This window comes from Staurois parvus, unplaced genomic scaffold, assembly GCF_062004578.1.
Source record: "Staurois parvus isolate SC_StPar_1 unplaced genomic scaffold, SC_StPar_1.0 ptg000114l, whole genome shotgun sequence".
Classification (NCBI taxonomy): domain Eukaryota; kingdom Metazoa; phylum Chordata; class Amphibia; order Anura; family Ranidae; genus Staurois; species Staurois parvus.
The window spans coordinates 800,164-818,185 of record NW_028317910.1 but is presented as its reverse complement, the minus strand read 5'-3'; the positions used below and the strand labels follow the sequence as shown (position 1 = coordinate 818,185).

At 42.8% G+C, this 18,022-nt stretch overlaps 1 protein-coding gene across 2 annotated transcripts in view; it reads left to right on the top strand.

The window, feature by feature from the left end:
- INTS13 (integrator complex subunit 13) overlaps positions 1-18,022 on the top strand; it is a 45,418-nt gene that overhangs the window by 21,021 nt on the left and 6,375 nt on the right. For both annotated transcript variants that reach the window (XM_089671688.1, XM_089671690.1), the window contains 7 exons: positions 9,094-9,178; positions 9,437-9,514; positions 12,636-12,725; positions 13,914-14,092; positions 15,345-15,515; positions 15,592-15,746; positions 17,553-17,777. In XM_089671688.1, coding sequence (XP_089527814.1) covers positions 9,094-9,178; positions 9,437-9,514; positions 12,636-12,725; positions 13,914-14,092; positions 15,345-15,515; positions 15,592-15,746; positions 17,553-17,777 — 983 coding nt within the window. The remainder of the gene's footprint in view (positions 1-9,093; positions 9,179-9,436; positions 9,515-12,635; positions 12,726-13,913; positions 14,093-15,344; positions 15,516-15,591; positions 15,747-17,552; positions 17,778-18,022) is intronic.

Here is an 18,022-nt window from a genome sequence, read left to right as displayed (position 1 = left end):
TCTCATTGTTAAAAGGTATCAGTCAGGAGAAGGGTACAAAAGAATTTCCAAGGCATTAGATATACCATGGAACACAGTGAAGACATTCATCAGGTGGAGAAAATATGGCGCAACAGTGACATTACCAAGAAGTGGACGTCCCTCCAAAGTTGATGAAAGGACGAGAAGAAAACTGGTCTGGGAGGCTGTCAAGAGGCCTACAGCAGCATTAACCACTTCCCGACCGGCCGTTGTATATAAACGGCCGGACGGTGGCACTGCAGGGTCGGGTGGCCGTCTATAAACGGCCTCCCCGCACCCTGCTTGTGCGCGCTCCCTGGGAGCACGTAGCACCGCGATCCGGTGCCCGCTGTGTCCTCCGGACACAGTGAAACACCGATCGTCGGACGGGACCTCTGTACGAGGTCCCGATCATGTGATCACTGATTGGCCAATCAGTGATCACATGCAAAGTAGTAAGCAAGATGTCACTTCTGACATCATTGCTTACTATGTGTGAAATCTGTGAATGATCACAGAGGTCACATGGTACAAGGCTATTCACAAAAGCCTTGTACCATGTGACAAGCTGTGACCAATCACAGCTCACTCAGTTCTTCTCAATGAGTGCAAGAATTCACACAGAGAGAAAGAGAAATGATTGCTTTTACATTCTATATGGGTGTAAAAGCAATCAGTGTAAAAAAAAAAAAAAAAAATCTTCATCACCCCTCACAAGTAGTACAGTGTCACCATGGTGACACTGTACTGCTAGGGTGACAGTATGTAAAAAAAATAAATAAATAAATAAAAAATAATAATATAAAAAAATAAAATAAAAATGTTTAAAAATTATAATTTTTGCTTATAAACTAATTTGGATTTTTTTTTTTTTTTACTAAAAAGATAACGGAATAAATTTTGGCTAAGATTTATGATGAAATATTATTTATTTGCAAAATTTTATTAAAAAAACACTTTTTTTCTAAATTTTTGGACATTTCATTTACATAGCAAAAAAAATACAAATCCCAGTGGTGAATAAATACCACCAAAATAAAGCTTTATCTATCTCAAAAAAATGGTAAAAAATTCATTTGGGTACAGTGTTGCATGACCGCGCAATTGTCATTCAAAGTAAGATAGCGCTAAAAGCTGAAAATTGCCCTAGTCAGGAAGGGGGTAAAAGTGTCCGGTCTGGAAGTGGTTAAAGGAGTTGCAGGAATATATGGCAAGTACTGGCTGTGTGGTACATGTGACAACAATCTCCCATATTCTTCATATGTCTGGGCTATGGGGTAGAGTGGCAAGACGGAAGCCTTTTCTTACGTAGAAAAACATCCAAGCCTGGCTAAATTTTGCAAAAATATATATCTGAAGTCTGCCAAAAGCATGTGGGAAAATGTGTTATGTTCTGATGAATCCAAGGTTGAACTTTTTGGCCATAATTCCAAAAGATATGTTTGGTGCAAAAACAGCACTGCACATCACCAAAAGAACACCATACCGACAGTGAAGCATGGTGGTGGCAGTATCATACTTTGGGGCTGTTTTTATCCAGCTGGAACTGGGGCCTTAGTCAAGGTAGAGGGAATTATGAACAGTTCCAAATACCAGTCAATATTGGCACAAAACCTTCAGGCTTCTGCTTGAAAGCTGAACATGAAGAGGAACTTCATATTTCAGCATGACAATGACCCAAAGCATACATCCAAATCAACAAAGAAATGGCTTCACCAGAAGAAGATTAAAGTTTTGGAATGACTCAGTCAGAGCCCAGACCTGAATCCGATCGAAAATTTGTGGGGTGATCTGAAGAGGGCTGTGCATAGGAGATGCCTGCGCAATCTGACAGATTTGGAGTGTGTTTGCAAGGGAGAGTGGGAAAATATTGCCAAGTCAAGATGTGCCATGCTGATAGACTCATACCCAAAAAGACTGAGTGCTGGAATAAAATCAAAAGGTGTTTCAACAAATTATTAGTTTAAGGGTATGCACACTTATGCAACCATATTATTTTAGTTTTTCATTTTACTTCCCTCCACCTAAAAGATTTCAGTTTGTTATTCAACGAAGTTGTACAGTTTATAGGTTACATTAAAGGTGGAAAACGTTCTGAAATGATTTATCTTTGTCTCATTTTTTACATCACAGAAACCTGACATTTTAACACAGGTGTGTAGACTTTTTATATCGTGTTTGTGTGTGTGTGCCTTCAAACCACTGTGGTTTCCCTTTAAAGCAGTAGTTAGGTAGGGAGAGCTGTTTGATCTGCCCTGTTGAAGAGACAATCTAACCTGCTATAACAGGGCTGCCTCTAAGTATATAGAATCTATTTTTTCTTAAAGTAAACATCTACTGATACTTGATTTCCAGTAATCTACCTTAAGTGGGCTTGTACATAAAGGAGCAGTACTCCACAACTTGCAAGTGAGGAGTACACCCACCCAGGGATCATAAGTCCCAGAATACTTTGCAAATTGAGAAGCGAGGAGTGTGAGGCTGCAGTGTATTTGACATTAGTCCACCACTAGTATTTCCCACTAGCAGTCTGGGAGGCATCACTATGTCACCCCTGTAGTGTGAAGAACTCTAAGGTGGTGTAAACAGGACAGCCAGCTTGGACAGGAAATGGCTATCAAACATATGTGTTCTCCAGGGCTCCAGGAATCAATTGCCAAAGGAAGGCCAAGGGACCAATGCTAGTGGTGGCCTATGGATAACGTGTTGGGGATGCAGCCCTCAGATGGGGAAAATCAACAACTGGAAAAGTGCAAACACCTAGTGCATTATCCACGGATTATTAAAGTATAAAACACAAAACCATACTCACAAATGTAGCATGTATAAACGCTTTGTATGACAATGGAGATGGCCACAACATGGGCAAGATGTCCAACTGTCAGTGTGATTGGGTTTACTGATGTGTTTCGGGGACGAGTCCCTTTCCTCAGAGCTTGTGACCCACCTGGATGTAGGTCATGACATAAGTAACTATGGCTGATGCCAATAAGAGCAATGCTCCTTTCCTTGAGCTCGTAAAGGGGGGGAGGGTCACTGGGGTTAATTAATTAAAACAAAGGACTGGCATATAAATGCAATAAAAACAAATACCTGTGTGTCAAACATCATGACAGAAATCCTCTAAAAATATATGTATATAATACATTCAAATGTATAAAATATCGTAGTCAAGGTATGAAAAAATGATGAACATATTCAGTTGCAAGCTCTGAGGAAAGGGACTCGTCCCCGAATCGCGTTAGAAACCCAACTGCACTGACAGTTGGACATCTTGCCCATGTTGTGGCCATCTCCATTGTCATACAAAGCGTTTATACATGCTACATTTGTGAGTATGGTTTTGTGTTTTATACATTTTTTAATAAACCGTGGATAATGCACTAGGTGTTTGCGCCAACTGTTTGCTCTTTTCCAGGAAATGTGACACTGGATGTCGCTCATATAGAAGTTAATTTGTAGAGAAGATTTCCTCTGTGTGGAATAATATATAAGGCTATATTGCAGAGAAGGTAATGGAATGGAGTCACTACTCCCTGTGCTAGCCCAGCTTAGTAGTACATTGTAAACAGGAGTTCTGCTTTAAAACATTTCTAAGCAAAATCATTTAATTATAACAGAAGGGCAATATAGAATCATAGAGAGAGAAAAGGTGCAAGAAATCAATTGGGCTTAAATAAAGTTTTTAGCAGAGTTTGCTATTGTTTGCAGGTTGAACCCAGGGGCGGACTGACAACTCATGGGGCCCCTGTGTCCTTGCCCAAATGCAAAAAAGCCTATGAAAAAGGTACCAGGGGCATCTCATGGGGCCCCCTACTGACCCCGGGCCCTCGGGCAGTGCCCTAGGGGATCATGGGACCCCTGTGTCCTTGCCCAAACTAAAAAAAGCCTATGAAAAAGGTACCAGGTGCATCTCATGGGGCCCCCTACTGACCCCGGGCCCTCGGGCAGTGCCCGAGTTTCCAAATGGTCAGTCCGCCCCTGGTTGAGCCTTGTTTGCAGCACTGTGTCTTTTTTCCCAACTGGATTCCTGTTCTAAAGAGCTGTCATTATTTCCACAGTCAGAAATCTGATTCAATATTCTAACAATAATTTTTAAAGTAGGTTTGAATCTGAAGGGAAATACTGTAACTACTGTTCTGAGAGTTATTAGAGACTGAAAGGCGAATGTATAGAAGTGGGTCCTTTGCGCTTAACAGCCAATCAGGGCTCTTCTCTCATTTTCTATATGAAAGAAAGAAAGGGGTGCTGCAGGCAACTGCTCTAATTTTGCTCAGGGTTTTCCCATGATGGGGTAACTATGCACTCAGGGGTGGACTGACAACTCATGGGGGGCCCCTGGGCAATAGGGGATCATGGGGCCCCTGTGTCCTTGCCCAAACTCAAAAAAGCCTATGAAAAAGGTACCAGGGGCATCTCATGGGGCCCCCTACTGACCCTGGGCCCTCGGGCAGTGCCTGAGTTTACAAATGGTCAGTCCGCCCCTGTATGCACTACAACAGAAACGTCTTATTGCCCACAGCAACCATTCAGCTTCTAGAATCTCAGTCCAGGTTTGAAAAAGAACAGGGCTCTGGTCATTCTGGGCAACAAGAAATGTTCCCCTTAGCACACTTTTTGCCTCTGCGTCTGAAGAAAGAATTGCTGATATCACCAATCACATTCTTCCTTTCCTTCTACCTGATGAGCAAAGAGTTTTCTTTTTCTGTATAGACAGTATAAGTTGTTCCTCCCTTATTGGTGAAGCCTAGCATGGCTTCTGCATCACTACAGCCCGTGTGGACTAACAATCCTGTTGCTGGCAGCAACTCGCCAATGACAGGATCACTATTAGTGGAATGAACCAGTTGCTTCTACCACTCACTGTGCAGGTGAGTTTCTGTGTAGTGAGCTAGTTACTACTAGTGTTAGGATCACTGGCCCGACATGGGCCTATCTCTGCAACAGGGAATCTCCACAGACAGGGGTGTTTATTTACTTGACAACCATCTGAAGCTTTCTGTAAAAAAAACAAATCTGTATTGCTGCAGGCAATCATCTTGATTCCTTTCTTCCTTATTTCCTCTAGTTAAAAAATATATTGTAGTATTTAATTGCTACTGGAAACACACACACACTTTTACACTTGAGGCCTATAGAGCAGGAACAGGAACCCCAGCTCCTACAGCTCCCTGCATTCTCAGCTTCTATGGGGTGAGCGGAACAGGGTTGTAGCTTCCTAGAGGGCCAGAGAGCTGTACATCAGAGAGGACCCCACCCCATAGCAAAATCTCCAAAATTTACAGAAATTTCCATTTCTAATGTCTCCACTTTCATTTCCTGCTGTGTAGTGTTCAGTGCTTAGACCATCTTTTCTTTAACCGTTTTTTTTATTTTTTTTCAATATATAAAGGTATTCATTTGCATTTCAGGACTTAAAACATTTCTTGGAAATTCCTGCTAACATTCCCACTAAAGGGAAACCCATATTGCAAATTTTTGTTTATATTATGGCCATTTCAAAATGGGGAAAAAATAGTCTCTGGAGAGCAAAGACAGCCATTGTGTGCGTGAACCTCTGCTGTGCATTCATCAGACAGTGGTGTGGAGCCCTCTTGGGAAGCACATGTTGGCAGCTGGTATTTTATAATCTTTGAACACACATGGAGCAGCCATGGAACTGCTTCTGCTTGGCTGTAATACTGGCATTGATCTCCATAGCTAGTACTTGTTTCTTTTAGATTTCTACATCTGTCTTATTTTCAGGGTTTTGGCTCCTTAGGCCTTAAAAAGATTTAACCTAAGCAAAAATTTTTATTTTACTGCAAATGTATGTCCTTTTATGATAAATAGAACCAAAAAAACCCATCAGAACCACATATGGGAATCTTCCCTCTTAACCACTTCCCGTCCAGCCCATGTATATAAACCGACAGACAGGAGCAGTGCAGGAGCGGGTTGCCGTTCATAAACAGCACCTGCCATTTTAGCCTGTGTGCACTCCGAGTGTGCAGCACCGCAATCCAGTGCCCGCTGTGTCCGGAGGATCGCTCTGTGTGAGGTCCCGATCATGTGATCACTGATTGCCAATCAGTGATCACATGAATAGTGGTAAGCAAGATGTCACTTCTGACATTATTGGTTACTACGTATGAAATCTGTGAATGATCACAGAGATCAAATGGTACAAGGCTATTCACAACAACCTTGTACCATGTGACAAGCTGTGACCAATCACAGCTCATACAGTATTTCTCAATGGCTGCAAGAATGCAACCAGAGAGAAAGAGAAATTATTGCTTTTAGAGCCTTTATGGTGTAAAAGCAATCAGTGTAAAAAAAAAAAAATGTCATCACCCCCCCCCCCATAAGTAGTACAGTGTTACTATGGTGACAGTATGTTTTAAAAAAAAAACCCATAAATGATAATATGAAAAAATTAAATAAACATGTAAACAACATTTTTGAAAAATTATAATTTTTGGTTATAAACTAATTTGGGTTATTTTTTTTTTTTTTACTAAAAAGATAACTGAATAAATTTATGAAGAAATATTATTTATTTGCAAAATTTTGTAAGAAAAACACTTTTTTCAAAATGTTTGGACTTTTTCATTTATATAGCAAAAAATAAATAAAAATCCCAGTGGTGAATAAATACCACGAAAAAAAGTTTTATCTGTCTCCAAAAAAATGCTAAAAAATTCATATGGGTACAGTGTTGCATGACCGCGCAATTGTCATTCAAATTGTGATAGCACTGAAAGCTGAAAATTGGCCTGGACAGGAAGGGGGTAAAAGTGTCTGGACTTGAAGTAGTTAAACTTGGAGTGATGGGTCCCCTCTCTCCTACACTCTGTGGTGGGTCTCTTTCCTCCTGAGCTCCAAGTGATGGATCTCCTCCCTCCTGAGCTCAACAGGGTTAATCCCTTCCCTCCTGAGCTGTACGGGGTAGGGGCTCCTCCCTCCTGAGCTGTACGGGGTAGGGGCTCCTCCCTCCTGAGCTGTACGGGGTAGGGGCTCCTCCCTCCTGAGCTGTACGGGGTAGGGGCTCCTCCCTCCTGAGCTGTACGGGGTAGGGGCTCCTCCCTCCTGAGCTGTACGGGGTAGGGGCTCCTCCCTCCTGAGCTGTACGGGGTAGGGGCTCCTCCCTCCTGAGCTGTACGGGGTAGGGGCTCCTCCCTCCTGAGCTGTACGGGGTAGGGGCTCCTCCCTCCTGAGCTGTACGGGGTAGGGGCTCCTCCCTCCTGAGCTGTACGGGGTAGGGGCTCCTCCCTCCTGAGCTGTACGGGGTAGGGGCTCCTCCCTCCTGAGCTGTACTGGGTAGGGGCTCCTCCCTCCTGAGCTGTACTGGGTAGGGGCTCCTCCCTCCTGAGCTGTACTGGGTAGGGGCTCCTCCCTCCTGAGATGTACTGGGTAGGGGCTCCTTCCTCCTGAGCTGTACGGGGTAGGGGCTCCTCCCTTCCTTAGCTGTACGGGGTAGGGTCCCCTCCCTCCCTTAGCTGTACGGGGTAGGGTCCCCTCCCTCCCTTAGCTGTACGGGGTAGGGTCCCCTCCCTCCCTTAGCTGTACGGGGTAGGGTCCCCTCCCTTCCTTAGCTGTACGGGGTAGGGTCCCCTCCCTCCCTTAGCTGTACGGGGTAGGGTCCCCTCCCTTCCTTAGCTGTACGGGGTAGGGTCCCCTCCCTTCCTTAGCTGTACGGGGTAGGGTCCCCTCCCTTCCTTAGCTGTACGGGGTAGGGTCCCCTCCCTTCCTTAGCTGTACGGGGTAGGGTCCCCTGCCTTCCTTCCTTAGCTGTACGGGGTAGGGTCCCCTTCCTTCCTTCCTTAGCTGTACGGGGTAGGGTCCCCTCCCTTCCTTCCTTAGCTGTACGGGGTAGGGTCCCCTCCCTTCCTTAGCTGTACGGGGTAGGGTCCCCTCCCTTCCTTAGCTGTACGGGGTAGGGTCCCCTCCCTTCCTTAGCTGTACGGGGTAGGGTCCCCTCCCTTCCTTAGCTGTACGGGGTAGGGGCTCCTCCCTCCGGAGCGCTGTCTACATTCCTCAGCTCTAGGTCCTGGATCTCTACCCTCCCGAGCTCCAGGTGGTGGGTATTTACCCTCTTGATCAATGCATGGTGATTACATTCATATTCCCGTCTTTGTTCTTCTTAAGTCATTATGATAAATGTGTACTTATAAGTACATATGTTTATTATACAGAATGAACTGTGATAATTCCACAATGCCTGCTCATTTCCACACCTTTTGGTTCACTGGAGCACAAAGAGGCCAATCTGCTGTTCAATGTATTATTTGGAATCTGGTGTTCCGGTGCAAAAAAAGTCAGCTGATGCAAGTCAACAGCTCAAAGGCAGGCCATAGATGATTTTCTTTCCTGCAGCTATGGGTTGATGGGGTAATCCCTTCCTTGGAGCTATTGCGTTCTCCCAACAGGGGTGTGTGGCGAACCGTCCCTGCCGGGAAGACACAGTGGTTATTGCTAGCAGCTACAGCAGCTGGCAATAATCACATGTAAAAACAGGACATGCTGGTTGTACCCAAGTCCTACAACAATCGACTTGGGTAAAATCAGCCTGCCCATAGATGGTTTGAATCTTGTCCAGTCCCTGCTGAATTTGCCAAATATCAAACCATCTATGGCGGGCTTAGGTATATTTTCTCTGTTCTTCCCCTGCCCACTCGTGTATCAGTTTCCTGTAATTATTTTATCAAAATTGATCATTTAGTTTGCAATTCAAACAGCCAATTCAATTAAAAAAGATTGGAACATTTTACAGTTTCCAGCAGGTTGATTGCTTCACTTTCAGTGCAGCCTGATAAAGTCAACCACTATGATGACCTGAACCCATCAGTGTTAAAGCTGAACCCCAGACAGATATAACATACACAAATTAATGTAGTTCTGTATTCATTAATATAGCATCAAATGTATATTTTTTAAATCCAAGCTGTGTACATTCCTGAATTTGACTTTGTACTATTCTTGCAGAATTTATGAAATCTGCTGCAAAATTAAGTGTTGGTGTTGCAGGAATTTCCTTGGAATGTACTTTTCAGCTATGCTGTCTTTGATGGTGTGGTTTCACAGTGTCTTGCTTTCTTTGTGTATATTAAGGAAGAACAACACGCTAACACGTCTGCCAACTATGATGTGGAGCTTCTCCACCACAAGGATGCACACATGGAGTTTATAAAAAATGGTAAGCTGACATGTAGATAAGGGCATGTTTTCTTCCCTGGAGGATCAAAATTGTGCATTAAATACTTTTCACAGAGAGAATAGTTGGCCAGATTGCTCAGTGAACAGGCAATGCATGCTGGGACTTTTCTTGGCTTCAAAACTAATAGTCACACATGCCCTGGATAGATAAAGGATTTGATATATATATATATATATAATGATCAATCGTTTTAGCAGTTAAGTGTACAGTGACGGGTCCTCTTTGTGTTCCCATTAGGAGAAGTAAACAGTCGGGAAGCCACACTGAAAGACACAGTCACTCTGAAGTGGTGCACACCAAGAACAAATAGCATTGGTAAGTGCAAAATGTTCAACGTAATGTTTCTGGATGCAGCAGTCTGGGCTGCCCGACAGCTACAGCAACTTAAAGTAGAACTCCAGGCAAACACCTAAATACTCAAAAGAAATATACATAAGAGAGACATTTTACCTGCCAATAGATTTGTATTTCTGTCCATCAAGTCTTGAGAATTGAAAAGCACAAACAGGTGGATGACAGCACTTTCAGTTAAGAGAGAAGTATGGCCAAAGCTTTTTAGGTCATACTTCTCTCTTAGGTCACAGGATTGCATTTACTTTTGCTCTCCTGTAACCCAGACCCAATATTGTCAGGATTCACCCAGTTGATTGATTGAAAGCTGGCTCCGGCTCTCAGAGCCGAAGCCAGCTGAGCCCACCCCCCTCCCCTGCCCAGCAGCTCAAATGAGTGCCAGCTGACAGTCACTACTCTCTGCTACGAGTAGACAGAGTACTGATGAATAAGCTGTCATGTGATCACTCAGTTCTTGGGCTTTGAGCTGATGTGGGACAGCTGCAGCATCACACCAATGCTGCAGCATAGAGGTGAATATAGTGTTTTGGGGGTTTTTTTGTTTAGTTTTTTTTCCAAATCCCAAATTTATCCTTTTAAGAAATACAACCATGTCCTCTCCATCCCCAGCCTTGTGACTGCACAATGAAGGAGCAGCAGCATACTGATCAGCCTAAATCTCTGTAGGTTCCTTAAATGGTATGCTTTGACCTTGTTGGATATCCCACTTCAAACCTATAGGCATTATTATGGATTTTCCCTTCCAAACCCCCTCCCTTTTGGCAGCTATAACAACTATCCACTCTTCTTGAAAGGCTTGCCACAAGAATTTGGTGCATCTGTGAGAATTGGTGAATTGTAAGGTGGATAAACATGTTGCACAAGAAGACCTGGCTCACGATCTGAGTTTCAGTTCATCCCAAATAAGCTCAGTAGGGTTGAGATCAGAGCTCTGTGCAGGACATTTTAGTTCCCCACACCAAACTGGTCAAATCACGTCTTTTTGGAGCTGACTATGCAATGGCACGCGGTCATACTAAAGCTTAGCTATTCCCTAGTAGATTTATGAACAAAACGATTGTAGGAAAATTCTCTGCACATTTGATGACTTGACGCATGTCATTAGAAATGACTTCAAATTTTTGTTTGCTTTAAATTTTGAAATCTGATTTTGGAATGCATGGATTTTACCGAACAAAAACCACCTGTTTGTAAATTAGTTTGTTCAAGAAAAAGTATCCATCCTGCTTCTTTAAATTTTCTTGTCACTGTGGTCGAAAACAAACCAATTTGACCCCACGAGCGAAAAATCAAATGAACGTCTTGAAAGGAAAAAGTTTGAATTAAATTCTACTAGTGTATGTTTAGCCTAAGGGCTCGTTCACACCATATGTGCAGAAAAGCTGATGGAAACTGACACGCAGATTTCACTTGCAGAGACATCAGTTTACACCAGTTTTCATGTGCGCTTCAATCTGTATTATGCACGTTGCAGATTCTTGTGCAGAAAATAATCTGCACATGATACTAGTGTTGTAGTGTGAACAGGGCACATGGAGAACATTTGATTCAGTTGTGCCCTTGCAGAAGGTGTGCAGAAAAACTGATGTCTCTGCACCATGGTGTGAATGAGCCCTTAAACTGAACGGGCTTTCCATAAATAGGTGGAAGTGTGCAATTGTGTAAAATGTCTTGCTTTCCTGTAGCATTAACAGTCTCTGGTAACAAACTCAAAATTTGAAGGGAGGTCCTCCATACTTTTGGCCATGTAGAGTACATGCAAGTATTATAGTACTCAGTCATCTTCTTACTGCTCTTGAATTTAAAATTGCTGCTAGGGTGTTTCCTGGTTCCAAGCCCCATTATTTTTTTTTTTCCTCAGGTCATGCCAACTGTCAACACACACTGGAAACTTTTGAGAACAGGCAGGCTTTTTAATGCAGAAGAAAATTGCTTTTTACATAACACACAGGACAGCTTTGAATCTCTGATTAACTGTCTTTTTTAACCGCCCCCTGCCCGCCATATAGTACAATGATGGGCACAAGGCAGTTCTCTCATTCTGGGAGGACATCATATGACGTCCTCCCACTCTAACCGTGCATGCACGGCTCCAGGAGTGCGCAGCACGGCGATCGGCGGTGCGCTGTGTCCCTCGGACACAGCGGATCACCGATCAATGGAAAGAGCCACAGCTGATCGCATGTTAATAGGGAAATGCCGGTTATCGGCATTTCTCTCCTCACGAGCTGTCGAGAGGAGAGCCGGTAATCGGCATCCCTCAGAGGGGACATGTGCACTGATCATCAGGGCACTGATGATCTGTGTAGCCCCAGCAGTGCCACCTATCAGTGTCCATCAGTGCCAGCTGTCTTTGCTCATCCATGCCACATTTCAGTGCCTACCAGTGGACATCAATGCCACATATCAGTGCCCACCTGAGCTGCCTTTCAGTGTTACCCATCAGTGCCACCTATCAATGCTAATCAGTACCACCTATCAGTGCCAGTCAGTGCTGCCTATCAGTGTGCATCAGTGCCATATATGAGGGCTGCCTTTCACTGCATCACTGCCCATCACTGCAGCCTCATTAGCGCACATCAGTGAAGGAGAAAAATCACATATTTACAAACTTTTATAACAAAAACTAAGAAAAAATTTTTTTTTTTTTTAATTTTCAGTGGTTTTTGGTTTGTTTAAGAAAAAATAAAAACCCGAGAGGTGATTAAATACCACCAAAATAAAGCTCTATCTGTTACAAAAAATTGATAAAAATTTCATATGGGTACAGTGTTGCAGGACCGCGCAATTGTCATTCAAAGTGCAACAGCGCTGAAAGCTGGAAATTGGCCTGGGCAGGTAGGGGGTATAAGTGCCCTGTAGGCTAGCGGTTAAACAGGTCTTCAGTGGGTAGATGGGGCCACCTGCTTTACAAATACATGTGGCAGCTTGGCCTTTAGGCCCACTGTCATGCTACCACATAAACTGTATGCATACAGCTGGTAGGAAGGGGTTAAACAAAACAAAAAGCAATCAAATAAGAGAAGTTCATTGTTAAGGGTTTACATAGTAATATATAATTTTCTTTTTCTGTTTCTTCTTTTAGAATTGCACTACTGCACAGGGGCGTTTCGGATATCACCAGTAGATGTGAACAGCCGACCATCTTCCTGCCTTACCAACTTTCTGTTAAATGGTAAGAACTGAGGTGACGTGCAGCCTTGCTCCCATTGTACAGTAGATTAAAAAGTCAGTTAGTATTTACAAACATTTGTTTATGTTACCAGCTCTTTGCAGCTTTCTCTTTCTTCCAAGTTGTCTCCTTAATCAGGTGCATGTTATCTCTGGTGCAGATGAACGCTGGCTGTAGGGTAGTATAAGACAGTTGCTCTTCTTTTTTTTAGAGTTAGAAAACTGCAAATGAAACAGTGTTGTCAAAAACAGACTTTCTGCAGTTTAAACAAAAAGGGGCAACTCTGTGTTAGTTGGGTCACACCTTGTAAAGTTCTAAATAAAAACCTTTTTTTTTTTTTTTTTTTAATTCTTAATAAAGAATGTGTTTTGTTTTTTGTTTTTTTACCTCAATTTACTCCTTAGACAGTTGCCGCTATGAGAGGTGTACTTCCCCCTCTTCGTTTTTGGTGACAACTGTAAAATTTTGGCTGGAGAATGTCCAGCATTGTCTATCCATTTTCTTCCCTGTCTGACTGACCTTGGCCTGTCCCTTTCTTTCATTGGATTTCAATTTTGAAGCATCACCTGTGGGTGTTATCTAGTGTTCTGCATTCAAGTACAACCTGCCCACTCCTCCAGACTGACATCCACCCATGAAGGCATTTTGATATTTACATAACTTCTTCCAAGAACCAGCCTACAGCTTGCATCAGGGTGCTGTGATATTTTCCCTGTCAGCCCTCCCACCAGCCATTATCTGTCTACATTGCATAGAGAAGCACACAGGTCTACTGATATGTCACTGGGTCTAAAATAAGTTATGTAATCTAATGGCATGTTGATGAAGGGGATGGGGGGAGAAAGGGAGGAACCAGGTAAGATAAAATATAACCAGATTGAACTTCATATTTAAAACACGCCAGAAGAATTGTAAAACATTGCACATACAGTGTTGATCACCCATCTCTGTTCTGTGGCTGTAGAGTATAAAGGGAACAAGTGACAACACTTTTCAGATTTTGATGTTCTGTAAACACGGGGTCACTGCCTCGCCTCCCTGTATGCTATTTTTCCATCACAACACTGACCACATCCACCATAAGCTATTTCCTGGAAGCTCATATACGTACTTTCTTCTTCCGTCTACTCAGCTTGCAGTTGTTCCTTTCAATATCTGATCACTGAGGTGAGATATATTGTTTTTTCACAGGCCGTTCTGTGTTGCTGGAGCAGCCACGTAAGTCCGGATCCAAAGTGATCAGTCACATGCTGAGCAGCCACGGTGGGGAAATTTTCCTGCATGTGCTGAGCAGCTCCCGCTCAATTCTGGAAGATCCTCCATCAATCAGTGAGGGCTGCGGGGGAAGAGTCACAGATTATAGGATTACGGTAAGTTAATGCCACAAGACTGAAAGGGAATATACAACATATTTTTTTTTTACTTATTTTCATTACTTTAGCACAAAAAAAAAAAATTGGTAAATATATAATGTTGCAATTCATCCCAAAGGTGTTCTGTCGGGTTGAGGTCAGGACTCTGTGCAGGCCAGTCAAGTTCCTCTACCCCAAACTCACTCATCCATGTCTTTATGGACCTTGCTTTGTGCACTGGTGTGCAGCCATGTTGGAACAGGAAGGGGTCATCACTAAACTTCCCACATAGTTGGGAGCATGAAATTGTCCAAAAAATGTCTTGGTATGCTGATGCCTTAAGAGTTCCCTTCACTGGAACTAAGGGGCCAAACCCAACCCCTGAAAAACAACCCCACACCATAATCCCCCCTCCACCAAACTTTACACTTGGCACAATGCAGTCAGGCAAGTACTGTTCTCTTGGCAACCGCCAAACCCTGACACATCCATTGGATTGCCAGACAGAGAAACGTGATTCATCACTCCAGAGAACAACATCTCCACTGCTTTAGAGTCCAGTGGAGGTGTGCTTTACTTAATTGCATCCGACGCTTTGCATTGCACTTGCTGATGTAAGGCTTGAATGCAGCTGCTCTGCAGACAGTTGGCGACTTCTGCGTACTGTGGGCTTCAGCATGCACTGACTCCGCTCTGTCATTTTATGTGGCCTACAACTTCGTGGCTGAGTTGCTGTTGTTCCCAGTTGCTTCCACTTTGTTATAATACCACTAACAGCTGACCGTGGAATATTTAGTAGCCAGGAAATTTCACGGATGGACTTATTGCACAGGTGGCAACCTATCACGGTACCACGTTTGAATTCACTGAGCTCCTGAAAGCGACCCATTCTTTAACAAATGTTTGTAGAAGCAGTCTGCATGCCAAGGTACTTGATTTTATACACCTGTGGTCATGGAGGTGATTGGAACACCTGGATCCAATGATTTGGAGGGCTGGCCCAATACGTTTGGCAATATAGTGTATGTGTTCATTTGGCATCTCTGTTTTGTGTTTGGAGCCCACTTAATCACTGACAGTTCCCAGTCACTGTTTATGATCAGAGACCACATGTTCTGTTAACCCTCTAAATGCCTTTGCCGTTAAGATACCCTTAAATGGCCGGCTCCCGCCAGTAGAAGAGGGTTAAGCAAATTGATGTTAAAATGTTTACGTTACTTTTGTGTGTGTTTTCACTGCAGTCACTTCCATGGTGTTTTTCAATGCATAGGATTTTGGGGAGTTCATGAGGGAAAACAGACTAATGCCCTTTCTGGACCAACGGTACAAGATAGACGGAACGCCGGAGGTTCCCCTGGAGCGATCAAAATGCCAGCTTGAGCGACACACACGGTACTGGCCAATGATCATCTCGCAGACCACCATTTTTAACATGCAGGCGGTAGGTGTGTCTTCCTACAACTGTTCTTAAATGGGGTATACAATTATATCCTGATTTTTGTCCCTGTCTTTGGCAGGTTGTCCCACTGGCCAGCGTTATTGTGAAGGAAACTCTGACTGAGGAAGATGTCCTAAACTGCCAGAAAACCATCTACAATCTGGTGGATATGGAGAGGAAGAATGATCCACTGCCCATTTCTACAGCGGGCACGCGGGGCAAAGGACCAAAGAGGTGAAGTAGAGGGTTTTCTCTTTATGGTGATATCGCTATCCACTCTGCTATATTCCATTGGGGTATACAACCCAGGTCCTGCATTTTAGGACTCCGTCACAAAATACAAGGATTTGGTATGTAGCCTTTGTACTTCACCGGGTCCTAATACAACATAGAGCGCTCCGTGATTGGAGCAGAGATGGTCATTTAATTTTGACAGGTCTAATGATTGGGTGTGTTCTTGTTCAGGATGTTTGCTGCCTCCTCCCATATATTTCTACTGTGTTCCTCTGGCTTTGGATAGCTAAAGCTAGTGGAGCACGGTGCACAGTTTTAAATCATCGCACTATGGATCATGGGGGGGATTGGCTGTTTTTTTGTTTTTGTTTTTTTTTAGTGGTATGCCATACCACAGGTTTTTTTTTTTTGTTTTGTTTTGTTTGTTTTTTTGTTCTTTCTAAGATGCTTTTTTTTTATTTTAGTGTACAGGAAAAGATAAACACATGGTACAGGCACACATGTATATCAAGCAGGGTTATAAAAATCACTTTTACCCCCTTCCTGTCCAGGGCAATTTTCATCTTTCAGCGCTATCACATTTTGAATGACAATTGCGCGGTTATGCAACTCTGTACCCATATGAATGTTTTACCATTTTTTTTTTAGACAGATAAAGCTTTATTTTGGTGGTATTTATTCACCTCTGGGATTTTTATTTATTTTTTTGCTATGTAAATGAAAAAGTCCAAAACATTTTTTTTAAAAAGTGTTTTTCTTATAAATTTTGCAAATAAATATTTATTCATAAGTCTTAGCCAAAATTTATTCAGTTATCCTTTTAATAAAAAAAAAAAGTCAAATTAGTTTATAAACAAAAATTATAATTTTTAAACATTTTTTTTTACATTTTTATCTTATGTTTTTATATTATTATTATTTTTATTTTTTTTAACATACTGTTACCCTAGCAGTACAGTGTCACCATGGTGACACTTTACTATTTGGGGGGGAGATTTTTTTTTTTTTTTTTTTACACTGATTGCTTTTACACCCATATAGGATGTAAAAGCAATCATTTCTCTTTCTCTCTGGTTGCATTCTTTCAGCCATTGAAAACTACTGAGTGAGCTGTGATTGGTCACAGCTTGTCACATGGTACAAGGCTGTTGTGAATAGCCTTGTACCATGTGACCTCTGTGATCATTCACAGATTTCACATGTAGTAAGCAATGATGTCACAAGTGACATCTTGCTTACTACTTTGCATGTGATCACTGATTGGCCAATTAGTGATCACATGCTCGGGACCTCGTACAGAGGTCCCGTCCGACGGTCGGTGTTTCACTGTGTCCGGAGGACACAGCGGGCACCGCATCGCGGTGCTGCGCGTTCCCAGGGAGCGCGCACAAGCAGGGTGCGGGGAGGCCATTTATAAATGGCCACCCGACCCTGCAGTGCCACCGTCCGGCCGTTCGATATAAACAATATGGTTAAACAATTTTAAAACTATCAAATTATTCAAAACATTAGTATGATAGGGCAGGTGTTTTACTCATAAATGGTAGGTGTTCCAGCAACTATTCTATTAACACCTAAATGGGTGTTTACTTCGAATTTTTTTTTTATTTCAGCTGCTTGTTTTTAAATGGGCTCCTAAATATGCAATTTTGCAAAAACCAGTTTGTGCATGAGTTTTCTGTCACTTTTTTTGCTGTGCTTTGGATTCCATAAAGTTTTTTTTATCTTTTTCTGAAAAGTTTTAAAGGTTTAAAATATTCTTTGCAGTCTCTGGCTTATGTCATTACCGTGCCTCTGTTTTGGCAGGGATGAGCAGTACCGCATCATGTGGAATGAGCTGGAGACTCTGGTGCGAGCTCATATCAACAGCTCCGACAGGCATCAAAGGGTCATGGAGTGCTTGTTGGCCTGTCGCAGTAAACCACCAGAGGAGGAGGAAAGGAAGAAGAGAGGAAGAAAGAGAGAGGACAAAGAGGACAAGCCTGCTGGGAAGGATTATGAACACGATAAGAAGTGGGCGGAATCTGAAAGGTATGTTACAAAGTCACATATGACAGGATACAAAATTGGAAAGATTCAGAAGATGCCATCCAATATGCCATGCCAACTTTGGCAAAACATTTTTATTTTATTTTTGAATCGAGCAGGAGAAGGTTATAAATTCTGTCAGGTTTGTATTCCTGGCTGTTGAGAGTTCTGTCGGTAATCTGTATTCCTTTCCTAAGGTGACAGCATTGATCAATACACTGAGTGTTGTTGCCCCAGGACAGGAATTA